The sequence below is a fragment of the Cynocephalus volans genome, chromosome 13 (assembly GCF_027409185.1).
Source record: "Cynocephalus volans isolate mCynVol1 chromosome 13, mCynVol1.pri, whole genome shotgun sequence".
Taxonomy (NCBI): domain Eukaryota; kingdom Metazoa; phylum Chordata; class Mammalia; order Dermoptera; family Cynocephalidae; genus Cynocephalus; species Cynocephalus volans.
Window position 1 is genome coordinate 20,054,603 of NC_084472.1, and position 13,442 is coordinate 20,068,044.

The 13,442-nt window shown below is 42.1% G+C and overlaps 1 protein-coding gene across 1 annotated transcript in view; it reads left to right on the forward strand.

Annotated features, from left to right (window-relative positions):
• Positions 1–13,442, forward strand: part of LAMA3 (laminin subunit alpha 3) — a 242,277-nt gene that overhangs the window by 50,692 nt on the left and 178,143 nt on the right. The window contains exons 3-7 of the mRNA XM_063076630.1: positions 3,109–3,226; positions 3,939–4,057; positions 5,234–5,404; positions 8,519–8,610; positions 11,778–11,893. Of these exons, the coding sequence (XP_062932700.1) occupies positions 3,109–3,226; positions 3,939–4,057; positions 5,234–5,404; positions 8,519–8,610; positions 11,778–11,893 (616 nt within the window). The remainder of the gene's footprint in view (positions 1–3,108; positions 3,227–3,938; positions 4,058–5,233; positions 5,405–8,518; positions 8,611–11,777; positions 11,894–13,442) is intronic.

The window sequence follows — 13,442 nt, forward strand, 5'->3', positions numbered from 1 at the left end:
GTCCCCCCAAAACTCCCTGAAGCTTGAATTGTGTCCCCCAAGTTTTATGTATTAGAAACTTAGTCCCCCGTGGGACTGTTAAGAGGGTGGGAAATCCTATTATGGTAATTGAAAGGTGGAGCCTTGAAGAGGTGATTGGATTGTAGGACCTTGCAGAAGTGAATGGATTAAAAATGGTGGTCAGGGGCGTGGTTCTGAGGACGTCAAGAAGAAGAGAGTCTGTCTTTCTCTCTCTCTCTGCTCTCTCTGCTCCCACCATCATGCAAGCTGAGACCCCTGAGTCACTGTGGCCACCACCAAATGGCCTTTAGACTTCTCAGCCTCAGAAACTGTAAGAAATAAATGTCGTTTTTCTTCATAAACGACCCAGTTTCAGGTATTCTGTTACAGGAACACAAAAAGAACTAATACAGGTAGGATTTAGTGTCTTTCTCTTTCTCATTTTCATTTGTGTTCTATTCGTGAGTTTTGTTTTTCTTTTGTATTCATGATAGTGATTATCATTTTTTGAATTCCAGATTCAGGACTTCCTTGAGAATATCTTATAAAGCTGGTCATGTGGTGGTGAACTCCTACAGTGTTTGTCTGGAAAATACACTATTTTTCCCTCATTTCTGAAGGATAGCCTTGCTGGGTACAGTATTCTTGACTGGCTGGGTACAGTATTCTTGACTGGCAGGTTTTTTGTTTTGTTTTGTTTTTTGTTTTTTTTTAGTATTTTGAGTATATCACCCATTTTCTTCTGGCCTGTAGAGTTTCTGTTGAGAAGTCTGCTGTTAAGTCTGCTAGGGGCTCCCTTATAGGTGACTTGATGCTTTTCTCTTGCTTCTTTTAAGATTCTCTCTTTGTCTTCGAGCTTTGCCAGTTTGACTATAACGTGTCTTGGAGAGGACTTTTTGGGTTGAATCTGCTTGGGGATCTTTTAGCCTCCTGGATCTGAAGGTGCATGTCTCTCCCCATACCTGGAAATTTTTCTATTATTATTTAGTTGAATAGGTTTTCCATGCCTTTTCCTTTCTCCTCCCCTTCTGGAACACCTATGATTCAAATGTTTGTGCACTTAAGGTGGTTTCTTAGATTGTCTTCATTTTTTAAAATTCTTCCCCCTGCCTTTTTTTTGTCTGCCTGGTTTATTTAGAAAAGACTCTTTTCAAAATCAGAAATTCTTTTGTCTGCTTGTTCTAGCCTCCTGCTTAAGCTATCAGTTGTGTTTTTTATTTCACTAAAGGAATCTTTCAGTTCCACGAGTTCTGCTAAACTCTTTTTTAAGGTATTAATTTCCTTGTAAATTTCTTCCTTCATATCCTAGATTTTTTTTCTTATTTCATTATGTTATCTGAGTCTTCTCATATCCTAGTGAGTTTCCTTAAGATTGTTGCTCAGAATTCCTTTTCAGTCATTTCAAGGATTTCCTGCTCTATAGAGTCTAGTATTTAAGAATTACTGTATTCTTTGGTGGTGTCATATTTTCTTGGATTTTTGTATTTCTGATATCTCTATGTTGATGTCTGATCATCCGATAGAGCAGTTGCTCCTTCTATTACTCTGGAGTGGGCTTTGAGGTGAGGTGAGATACATCTTTTCTGGTCTCTACTGTTGACTCTCCTTGTGTCAATGCAGTTGAGTGTCCAGTGGGCCACCTGCACAGTGACTGTGGCTACTGCTGTGGTGTTGTTCCACTTTTTTGGCAGCCGTGGCTGTGGTGGGCCCCCCACATGGAAGTGGTATTGTTGGCATGCTCTCTTGCCTGCTTTTTGGCAGCAAGGGGTGCTGCCCTTGGCTCCTGCCTAGAACCCAAGGTGTGCTCTCTTGCCTGCTTCTGGGAAGAGGGGCAAAATTTTCTCAAGTTTAATTTTAATATGGAGCATATTAATAGATGGAACACACATAAACAAAAGCTTTTTGGAGTCCTGGATAGTTTTTAAAAGTGTAAGGGGGTCTGGAGACCAAAAAGTTGAGAACCATTTTCCTAGAGACTTTGATTTCTAGTTTGGGGTTTAGAATGTTTATATTAGGTAGTAGTTCTCAGACCTTTTCTTTGTCTTTTTTTTTTTTTTCTTTTTTTTAATGTGTGACTCTTACCATCCTATCATATGTGAAAAATATTAAGATGAAACTCCCCTATTTTTTTTTCTAGGCAAGAAAAAATCCACAGGGTCTGAGATGCTCCCTCCCTGACTAGACAAGCTCACTGTTCAAATGGCTATAGCAGAATAGTTAATAGGTGTGTGTGTGGGGGGGGGGGGGGTTCCTCAGAAAGTCACTGATAAATTTGTTACCTGAGGGTCAGGGGAATTGGGACATGGGAATAATCCTCGCCTATTGATATGTTAACACACATTTGTTTAACACCTGTATTCATTGTCCCATCAGGCTCTTTGGGAAATATATAGAAACTAAGGCTTTAAAATTCAAGCCAGATAAGTTTTGATGGAAGGGGGTGGGAATAAACTGCAAGGAGATCCTGGGGTCCCCATGGGAGACACTTGGAGTTCAAGAGTGGGAGGCAAAAAAAGCAGGACCAAAGCCCCACTTTGTCTCTTTCATATTGCATCATCCTGGCCAGGTGAAAAAAAAATTAATGAGGGAGACCAAATCGGTAAAAGAAGAGACCAGTGGAGATGGCACAGGAAAGGAGGTTCTACCACCCCTGCAAACACAGCTCAGGTCTCAGATCTCCAACGCCTGAAACCCGGGGTTATGACACACCCTGGAGATGCTCTGGGCTGGACCATTGGCTCTTGGTCCCGGAAGGGCTTAGGACACGATTACCATTGCTTGCTATCAGACTTCTCGGAGTGTATGGACTTTAAGATACCATGTAGTCTGGTTGAAATTCAAGGGCATGCTGGTTGAGGTGTGATAAAGATGGTGATCAATTTGTTTATTGGTACGGAAAGAAAGATAATGATTTTGGTTGGAAAATAATGAGCTTTAGAGGCTGCACCCAGGTAGGGGCGTCCAATAGGCACTTAGAAATAAGGATCTGGATCTTGGGAGAGGAGTTGTGGCTGGACGTGTTGCTTTGGGAATTGGCATCATATAGAGACAGTCAAAGCTGTGGCTAGATTAGGTGACTTTAATACCTGTGTCTCTTTGCTTTATCAGCTATTCCATGTGGCCTATGTTTTAATCAAATTTGCAAATTCTCCTCGCCCTGATCTTTGGGTTTTGGAAAGATCTGTGGACTTCGGAAACACCTACTCACCATGGCAATATTTTGCTCGTAAGTAATCTTGCCTACCACATTATGAGGGGCTTTGATTATTTGCAACAGATCAAGACTATGGATTTAATTAGAAAATTAGACTCTCAGTATGGCTAGTTAGAGACTGGTAATTTTAACCTCCTAAATAATTCTCAGAACATCTCCATTTCTCAAGTATGTCTTCAATAATTTCAAGGATACCACATGAACAACTGAGATTGCAACTTCTTTCATGATAACAGTGGGGGGAAGCAGTGTACCTATAACTGGGCCACAGCACCAGTCCTTTTCCTTTTACGTAGAATTAGGAGCGAAGTTCCATCTTTATGGGTCCTGCATTGTGCATTACTTACCTTGACCCTGTTATTTTCACTAATGAAGAATGTTAGTGTCTCTGAACCCTATGATCAGTTGAGATGGATAGGAATTTTGCTTACAAAAGCACTGGGTTTTCCGTAAGGCTCCTTAGAGGGTAAACTCACTTAATGAGGCATGAGGAGTTAGCATCACAGCTGCAAACATTGCTGCCAGAAGTCAAGTGGCCTGAAATGGCTTGGTATTTTCATTCATGAATTAAAAACTGTATTCTAAGCTTTTGTCTAAAACTCTTAAATCCTTCACTGTTCTTTCTCTTTTCATGTTTTTTCTTAAGGAAACACAAGGCTTCTTAGGAGATTTACAACAAAATGAAAATATTTTATTTTATAATATTAAAATATTTTCTTCCTAGATTCTAAAGGAGACTGTTTGGAACAATTTGGGCAGGAGGCAAATATGGCTATCACCCAGGATGACGATGTACTTTGTGTGACTGAATATTCCCATATTGTACCTTTGGAAAATGGTGAGGTAAGTAGATTTGGGAGGCTGTGAGAGATAAGACTCAGAGATGAACGTGAGGATGTAAAATTTTTCATAATCATGAAGCTTATACTTTCAAAAAGATTTAACATCGATCCACATGGAAACCAGTGCTTGGGACTAAACAGTAAAGGAATCAAATCAAGGACTCCCAGGATGGATGGGGTTGGCAATTCTGTTTGGGGTCTTGACCTCTCCCCAGAAAGTCAGGATTTGGGATTCCAGGCCCACAGGTCTTGTACTCTCCTATTTGGAGGTAAATTTAGAAAGTGAGTTGCTGGTGACAAGTGATTACCTCTCCCACCTCTTCACGTTATCTCCAGCAAGAGAGAGGAGATGAGGGGTGGGTGGCAGCATTAACTCCTGATCTCTCTTGGCTGGGTGGGCGTAATCTGTTGGGAAGCAAAAATGTTACTGTCCCTTTGGGGTTGCGTTTGGCCCTTGCAAGTCAGCCTGGCTGTTAGGGGAAATGGGCAAACAGAAGTGGGGAAAATCAGAGAATTCCATGAAATTGTAAAGCCATAATGAATATGAATTGAGTTTCAAGTAAACTTTTTTAAAGGGCATCAGTCTCCCTCTCTTTAAGTAGAGAGATCTTACTTGAGCAGCTATATCCAGTATCTTCTGATGACTGGTGAGTGGCTCATGTTTCAAATGATTGAGACTCAGACTTTAAAACCGAACCCAAGTTTTGTACAGATATTTCTTTTTTTGCCTCCATTGCTGCCAGCTTTTTTTCCAGAGACTTCCTATTTTCCACCTCATTCAGATTTTGGAATTACTTTAGCTTTGTTTTTTTGATGTAGCGTGACAAAGTTGTTTCCTTATATTTGCAGATTTTAACATTATATCTTTGATATTTCATAGTGTGTCACAGCCCTACAACTACACTGATAGAAAAAAGGGTTTGAAAATGAAATGGTAACATCTCTTGAGAGCCCATATTTCAAGGACATATTGCCAGAACTTGGAACCAGGAGGGGGGAAGGGAGATGGAACTAGCAGTGATGTTTTTAGACATAAACAAGATCCAAGACCACCTACAAACATTTCATGGCTCAAAGAAACCAAATGCTTTGGGGCATGTGAGTTATTTTTAGTTACTTGCTACTAAATTTTGATGAAAAGACTTTTTTCCTCTTTATATGCATGTGATTATTTTAGGTTGTGGTGTCCTTGATAAATCGTCGTCCAGGTGCAAAAAATTTTACTTTCTCTCACACCCTGAGGGAATTTACCAAAGCAACAAACATCCGCTTGCGTTTTCTCAGAACCAACACCCTTCTTGGACACCTCATCTCCAAAGCACAGCGAGATCCAACTGTTACTCGGCGGGTGAGTAGTGTTTTCTAAATGCCTGGTCAGCAGCATTTGTTACTTTTTTGCTTATCAAATTAATTGCCTTGAACTCTTTTAAGTAAACTTTACAGCCAGTAATGGTGTAGGCATGAGGGTGGTTCTTGTCTAAAATACTAGATATAATTAGAAGTTTGGCTGTTTGAAGAAAAACCATTATATTCAAAGAGGATGGAAGGCAAGATTATTGTCAGACTGCTATTAGTCCGGATGGGCTAACTATTATTATAACCCAAAATCTCCAATCTCAGAGGCTTAACAAAATAGAGGTTTATTTCTTGCTCATGTCACAGTCCTATGTGGTGAGATTGGTTCCACACAGTCATTCAGGGAACCAGGCTCTTTCCATCTAAAGGTGGAGCCATCCTGTGGGACCTCAGAATCCTCCTCTGGATACCCTATATCTGTTCAGCAGATGAGAGAAGAAAGAGTGTGAGACGATCCACCCACTCCTAACCATATAGGTCACTTTCATTGGTGAGAACTGGCCATATTATAGCTTCACCTAGATGCAAGGAGGCTGCATAATGTCATCTAGCTGAAAAAGAGGAGAACATGGACATTGGTGAGCACCTGTACTGTGCTGGATATACACCCTGAACCTCTCTCACTGTCTGGTGTCAGGGCAGTACCCCTGTCTCCTGGGCACAGAGGGGGCCAGCAGAATACCCTGAGCTCACTCTTCTCCCACCCTCTGATCTCCTGCCAGTGCCTCCCATTGGCCAAACCCAACAGGAAGCCAGAGGACAAGAGAGCCCATGGTTGCAGCCCATAAAGTTCAGCCCCAGAGCAAAGGGCAGGGTGGAGAAAGGTGGAGAGTGGACCTGGAAGGGTGAATGGAAGATGCCTGCTACACCTTACAGAGTTTGGCTTTTTATGTAGGTAATATCAGAGAGCTGGAAAAGGAAGAGAGAGAAAAAAAACATAAGTATTGCTCCAGTTCTGAGCATTTTACAGAAAGGCCAGGCACCATGGGTGTAGGTGGCCCATCTTCTGCATTTTCTGCCCCCTTAGCACTCTCTGAGCTGCTGTGGAGATGGGGACTATGTTGGATCTGAAGATGGATATTTACAAGGGAGAGCTGGGCTTTCTGATAAGCTGCAGCTAGGCTGTGTTTCCATTCCTCCAGGTGCTCTAGATGCTTGCCACAAATGTACCTTATCACCTTTTTTCTTTTCTTAAATTGTCTTTTAGTGGGTTGCAAGATTCATACTCATATCAATGTCTATTTCTTTTCACTTAGGTGAATGTAGTTTTCCCCATTAAGTATTTTTTTATGGAGTGTACCACGTGTATAATCTTGACCCCCAAATCTAGGATGCTTCTTGAATGAAGGAATATGACTCCAGCTATCCTATCACGCAGATTGCATGCGCTGCCAGGTGAAGGTGATCCAGTGCTTCTCTCTTGCTGTTGCCACCCCTAACACACATGGACAGAAACTTCTATGGCAGTCAGCACGAAAGCCACTTTGTGTTAACTTGTCGCAGAAAGCCCTGGTCATACTGACTTTAGAGGGGTTGTGAATGCCTTCACACTAAGTAAGACGTTGCCAGGAAGCATTGACACTTTAAAAGTTTTTAACCAGGGAACCCGAACAGAACCCCAACATTGAATAAAGAGGACTCTTTTGGGTGACTACACTCAAAAACAACACTGAGAAAGATACAAAAACCATTTTGTCCTTGGGAATTCAGATTTCCTCGCTGACAAGTATTCTTCCCACTGACAGCACGGCCTCAACGAGAAAGATTGTTCTCCAGCCCCCACATTCCTCAGAAATCCTGTGCAGTCTCCTGCCAGATCTGAGAGGGAAGGGAACTGGCAGAAGAGGCCACCTGTTGTCCATACTGGAAAGGCCTCCAGCATACTAGAGAGGTGACCTGTCCGTGAGATGGCCTATGTGTATTTCTGGCCTGGCTTAGGGGCTGATCCTCTGCTGGGTCTGAAGCTGGCTCTGTCTGGCCTTTTTGGAGCTAGAACCTCTGACTTTGGCCTTTTTGACCTTGAGCTAGCAAGACTACAGCAACTGCTGCTGGCCCCTGCCAGTCTCAAGGCTGTATCTGATCCATCCTGTAAATATTCTCTCCCGTTCTGGAGCCTGGGACGGTATTTTGTTCATAGTAGGTGCAAAATTTTTAGCACAGAAATTTATTTTGGTAAGTAAATATGTTCAGTTTATAAAATCCAGATTTACATAAAAATTTAAACTTCGAAGCACTAATCTCTTTTCACTAGGCTACAGATTATGATATTTTTCTAAGGGAATTCCCTCCATGCATTTAAAGCATTTGGTTTTTTTAAATGGACAAATCTGGCAGTATGTTAGTCAACTCTATTAAGAAAGGCATTTATTTTGTAAGACAAGTTACATCAAAATGTGGCTTCCTTTCATGCTGAGGTACGCAAGGAGAAGTGGCTTGAGAGTATAGGACAAAAGATAAGCAGAGTTGTAAGACCCGTGCACCATGCACAAATCCTGCACACCAGGATGGCTCTCTTCACAAAGACCATGAGACAGAGACCGCGGCAATCAAGCAAGAGGAGTTTTATTCCAGCATGCTGGGGTCACTTAGTCTCCTGGACAGAAGCAACCCCGAGCTTACAATACAAGCACTTTTTATACAGTTTTTTAGTGACAGGATGAGTTGTTGGTTATCTGTGGCACCTTTAGATTTATGGGTAGGCTTTAGCAGGCTGGTACCCCGATAGATCTGTGGCGCCTTTAGATTTACAGGTAGGTTTTAGCAGGCTGGCTGGCACCCCAATAAGGAACAGCGCATTTCTCAATCATTTATCTTCCCCGGGGTCTGGCCAGGAGGCCTTTAGATAAGGAACTAGTCAGTTCCTGGAACCGGGTGGGGGTCATTCCCTTCCTGGAATGTTTAGCATGCTAGGGCCCGTCTGACCTTTGTATGACCCCTTAGAAGCTGCCTTACTTAAAATGTTTTTAGCAAGCATTTGTTACAAAACTACATATATTAAAGTTACATTTTTCTTTGCAGAGTCAAGACAGATGTGGGGAAAGATTAATAATAGAACATTCATGTGGCTGTTTAGCAAAGCTGACGCATTCTGTTTTCTTTTGTCCAGTATTATTACAGCATAAAGGATATCAGCATTGGTGGGCGGTGTGTCTGCCATGGCCACGCTGCAGTGTGCAATGCAAACAATCCTGAAAACCTGTGAGTACATTGTGCAGACTTTTTTAGCTTTGCTGTGCATAAGTCTAATTGGTTCACTGGATGTTTGCACCCCACTGTATATTTCTAGGTTTCTGCCCTCGACAGGAATGTTTCAGTCTCAACAAGGAGGAGGTGTGCATGCCTCCCCTCCTCCAGCTCTCCTATTTCTCCCACATGCCCCCAGTGGGCCTGTAGCAGACATGGCTAATCAATCAGAGCATTCCCTGGATGATCTGGGAGGCAGCCGCCAATTCCCCCCCAACACTAACGATTGATTAGAGTTGGCAAGAGAGATAAAACTTGTTTGTCATTCCTGGTTTAATGGGATCAGGGATATGCATTTCAAATCCTTTTCATTTTTTAAAAAATTGGGGTAAAATATGCGTAACATAAAATTTACCATCTTAACCATTTTAAAGTGTGTGGTTCAGTAGTGTTAAGTACATTCACACTGTCGTGCAACCAGTCTCCAGAGCTCTTTTTATCGTGCAGAATTTAAACTCTATGCCCATGAAACAACTCCCTATTCCTCCCTGGAAGCCACTATGCTATTTTTTGTCTTGAATATTTGAGGTACCTCATATAAACAAAACCATATAGTATTTGTCCTTTTGTGACTGGCTTATTTCACTTAGCATAATGTCCTCAAGGTTTATCCATTTTGAGCATGTGCCAGGATTGCCTTCCCTTTTAAAGATGCATAATATTTCATTGTATGTAAATACCACATTTTGTTTATCCATTCATCCATGGAGGGACACTTGGGTTGCTTCCACCTTTTGGCTATGTGAATAATGCTGCTATGAACGTGAATGAACCCTTTTTGTTTTTAATCGAGGTATATTTTGCATACAATAAGATGCATAAATCTTAAATGTTAAGTGTTCAGCAATGTTTCTGGTTATTACTGCAAGAGGGATACTTTTAAGAGCTGGAAATGACTGAATATAGTAATAATTTTCTCTCAGTGTTTTATTTGAAGTCTGCAATTCCCCAATGAGCAGCATTTACCAGAAATATATTTTACTTTTAGTCAGATTCCGGTTTGTACTCTTTAGGCCTGGCTCTGTGTTCAAGCATAATTGTTAGCAATCAACTTACATGGTGTGCTTTATGAAGCCCTTCTCTCTGACCAGTGACAATCCCTAACGTTGTTGTCCCTCCTTCAGGGAGCAGGTGATGCTAATGAGAGAGCTCACACAACAACCGATTAACTTTTAATTGACAAGGGCTTGTTTATCAATGATCAGTCTATCTCCACCATGTAGCCTCCTGGAGAGTAGGGCCCTACGACACTAGAGGTCAGGTTAGATAAGTCCTTAGTTAGAGGGAGGGTAGAGAAGAGATATGTCTAGTGTCCCTAAGTCTGGGACAAAACGGCACCATGTAGGGAAGAAGGAGAAGCCATTAGAGAGGGGCTGAGCTTCCCGCTTAGAAGGGCGGGCAAATCCTATTGACCCTGGCAGACCTGGAGGAGTTCTGTACTGGGTGGCTAACTGCTCCCAGTACATGTGAGTGGAGAGGCTGTCTCCCCAGGCCTTGGTGAAAGGCTCAGTTTGCCGCTGGACCACTCTACCACAGCTACCTTGCCTTCCCGTGCCTGCAGGTTTGCTTCTGCCCAATAGGCTGACCTTGAACAAATGCTGATGAAATCCACATCCATGAACAAAAAAAATCTTGATATTTAAAGGGATTCAGTGACTTCATGGAGGGAACAAAGGCTGGACAATTGGAAAACTTAGTTGCTAATCAGGCAGAACTCAGGAAGAGACAGAAGATGGCTTTAATCAGGCATGCACACCATGCTGACATTGATGTATGGATAGATGGAGGGATCACACATGGATTCTGAGCTTCCTAGCAGGCAATTCAAAAAGGGAAACCTGTTAAGTTTCATATTTCAATATGATCATAACCTAAAAAGTAATCATTTGCTTAGGGGAACATGATTGCTGACACTAGGTCCAGATAAGGGTTTTTCTCTGGCGGTGGAGTAAGGTGGTCATAATGGAGAAGATTCTCTTATCAGCAGCATCTTTAATAACATCTTTACAGAAGACGTAAGGACAGATTTTCTATATCAACCATCAGTCTGAGCTGAGGGAGAGTCAGGAAAAGCAATGATTTGGGGGTGTCAATATGACTCAGTCAGGAACCCACCTCCTTTTTTATTTTTGCTGTGCTCAATCTTAATCCTCCATGAGTGTAGTTGGACTATATGTTCTTAAACCAGCCTTCTTAAAGCTCTATGCCAAATATTTTGTTAGCAGTGAGCTGAAATTGCCTGTCTGACAAGAGCCCATTTGGACTCCAGCTGTTCTAGGCTGCCAGTTAAATCTATGCCCATGTGTTTAACAGGCAGATGAGCAGGGAGAAGGCTGACACCTTCTCTTAGGAGCGTAACTGATTATATGCCATCCCACGTCCCACTGGAGAAGAGTTGAAGGAATCCCCACAGGCCCAGCTGAGAGCCTTCTTAGACAACTGTTTAAATCCTCTTTCAAGCTCAGATGGATTAGAGCTCAAAGCTTGGAGTTCTAATACAATGCCAAGGCTATGGCAATTTCATTTTAACTTAGAAAAATTTTAAGACAGATGTATACTCCTTTGAGCTTGGAATCTTAGATTTTTAGCCCTTTGCCTTGCTGAGTGATAAGCTTTTGGCCCTGCGATGGAACTGGCACAGCCTCTGGGAACAGGATCCTCCAAGATCTTATCAGTAGCTGTCTCTTGGATTTGGTACATCTCTGTGCATGGCGCCATGTTGAGAGGAAGAAACTTGAGCAGACCTTTCTCACAGGACTCCCGATCTTTGTGAAGATGGGATACTTAACGTATCTCAGTAAACTCAGCACTCGCTTGCTCATCTGTTGATTTCTTGTAACATAATGTAGCTGAGGCTTTGGTGTCCAGCTTAGGTTTGAAATCTGGCTATTTCTGACCACTTGACTTATGGCAAGAATCTCAGTACCTCTGAACCTTGCTTTCACCATGTGTAAAGGGACTTGGAAATTATACATGCAAAATGCTTTGTTCTCATCATTACCCAGTCATTAGTCCGTGGATGCCCATGAGGACTGTGTTCACGTGTCACCTTTTCACATAGGAACAACTGATTTCTACCAAAACTTGTCAGTAACTGAGTTGTGCTTCGCCCGCATGCCCAGGTTTCGGTGTGAATGCCAGCACCACACGTGCGGGGAGACGTGCGATCGCTGCTGCGTGGGGTACAACCAGAGGCGCTGGCGGCCGGCCACGTGGGAGCAGACCAACGAGTGTGAAGGTGGGTGGGGTGGGGCACGTGGTCTCCTTCCCTCTCTGCTTGGGGACCCATCTGTTTTCCCTGAGCTCATGAAAAGGCTGGGATCATGCCAGTCTTAAGGACTCAGGTCTGTCCATTGTAAAGAAAAACACAGAGTAGAGGGAAAAGTGCCCCTCTCTGAATTCAGATAGAAATATGAAAGAAAAAGAGCAGTAATAATAATTATTCAGACGCATGAAACATTTACTACGTGCACAGATCACACTGAGTCTTTAATATGTTGGCCACTGTAAAATTTTAACCCTTTACCATTTCTTAGGAATCCTAACTGTTTTGAGGACCAAGGTCTGGAGAAGGTGATGAGATTGGTGCTGAACAGGGAGCAGGAAGCATCAAGGGAGCGAGGGTGCGGAAGGAATGTGGTAGGACTGAGGCAGGTGGAGCGTGGAGGGGACCGGAGAAGAAAGGAAAAGGGCTGCTCATAACTGACGGGTGTAGTATAAAGTACGAAAGCTGGTAGTTTTAACAAACAAGCTCAAAGACATCCAACCGTAGATTTCATTTTAAACCAAACGTTTTATGAAGCTACTCATTTATTCCAATTGCTGAAAACATTTTTGTGACTTTTAGCTATTGGCCTTAGAGACTGTGGCCCATTTTTTCCCCCTCTGAATATTCTTAGCATTTGAAAGTGGATGTGCTTTTTTGAAATAATCAAAAGGTATTTGGACCTAGGTTTGTTGAACGACTTGCGTAATAATCTGTGCTTTATACTTTTTGACCAGATGTTTTTTATAACTATTAAGAGATAAGACTGTAAACTTACTTAGAAGGCATTTCATGTGAGGAGTTCGAAGATTGTCTTGAGAGTTGCTAACACTGTGGGAACACTCAGGTGCATTTCTAAGTCGGGGGATGTTACTTGGATGGCCATTATCGCTTTATGGTCAACAGCTGACAGGTTCCTTCTCCAGGATGTCCCCATTTCTCACCCTGGATTAAGGGACCAGAGTGGGGGAAGGTAATAGTCAGGGGTCATTTCTTCCAGTGCTTTCAGGCTCTGGTTTAAGATTTTTTTGGGGGGGGGGGACTTCTGGCCAGTACAAGAATCTGAACCCTTGACCCTGGTGTTATAACACCACATTGTAACCAACTGAGCTAACCAGACAGCCTTAGAATATTTTGATTGAATAACTGTTATCACATGAAGTCCAGCATTCGCAACTTGATTAGTTTTCCAGACTAATGGAACCCTTTGGTGAATGAGACACTTCATCCAACACATATGAAAAAGTTTTTTATTTTTGTTCATAAGTTTTAAACCATTTAAAACTTGGCAATATGGTTAAAAATTACAAAAACGGTGTGTGGAAGTCAGACCTATTAGGATCCATTTTGTGGGTGCTTTTTAAAATTCATTTGTATTATGCAATTCAAAATAAAAAGGCTTATTAAGAAATAACTTACATAATAAATATAAGTGCTGTGAATTTTTAAAAAACCATGGCACCACAGAGGAGATAAAAATAATAAAGTGCACATCCTGTTTTGCAAGTTGCAGGACAGCTTG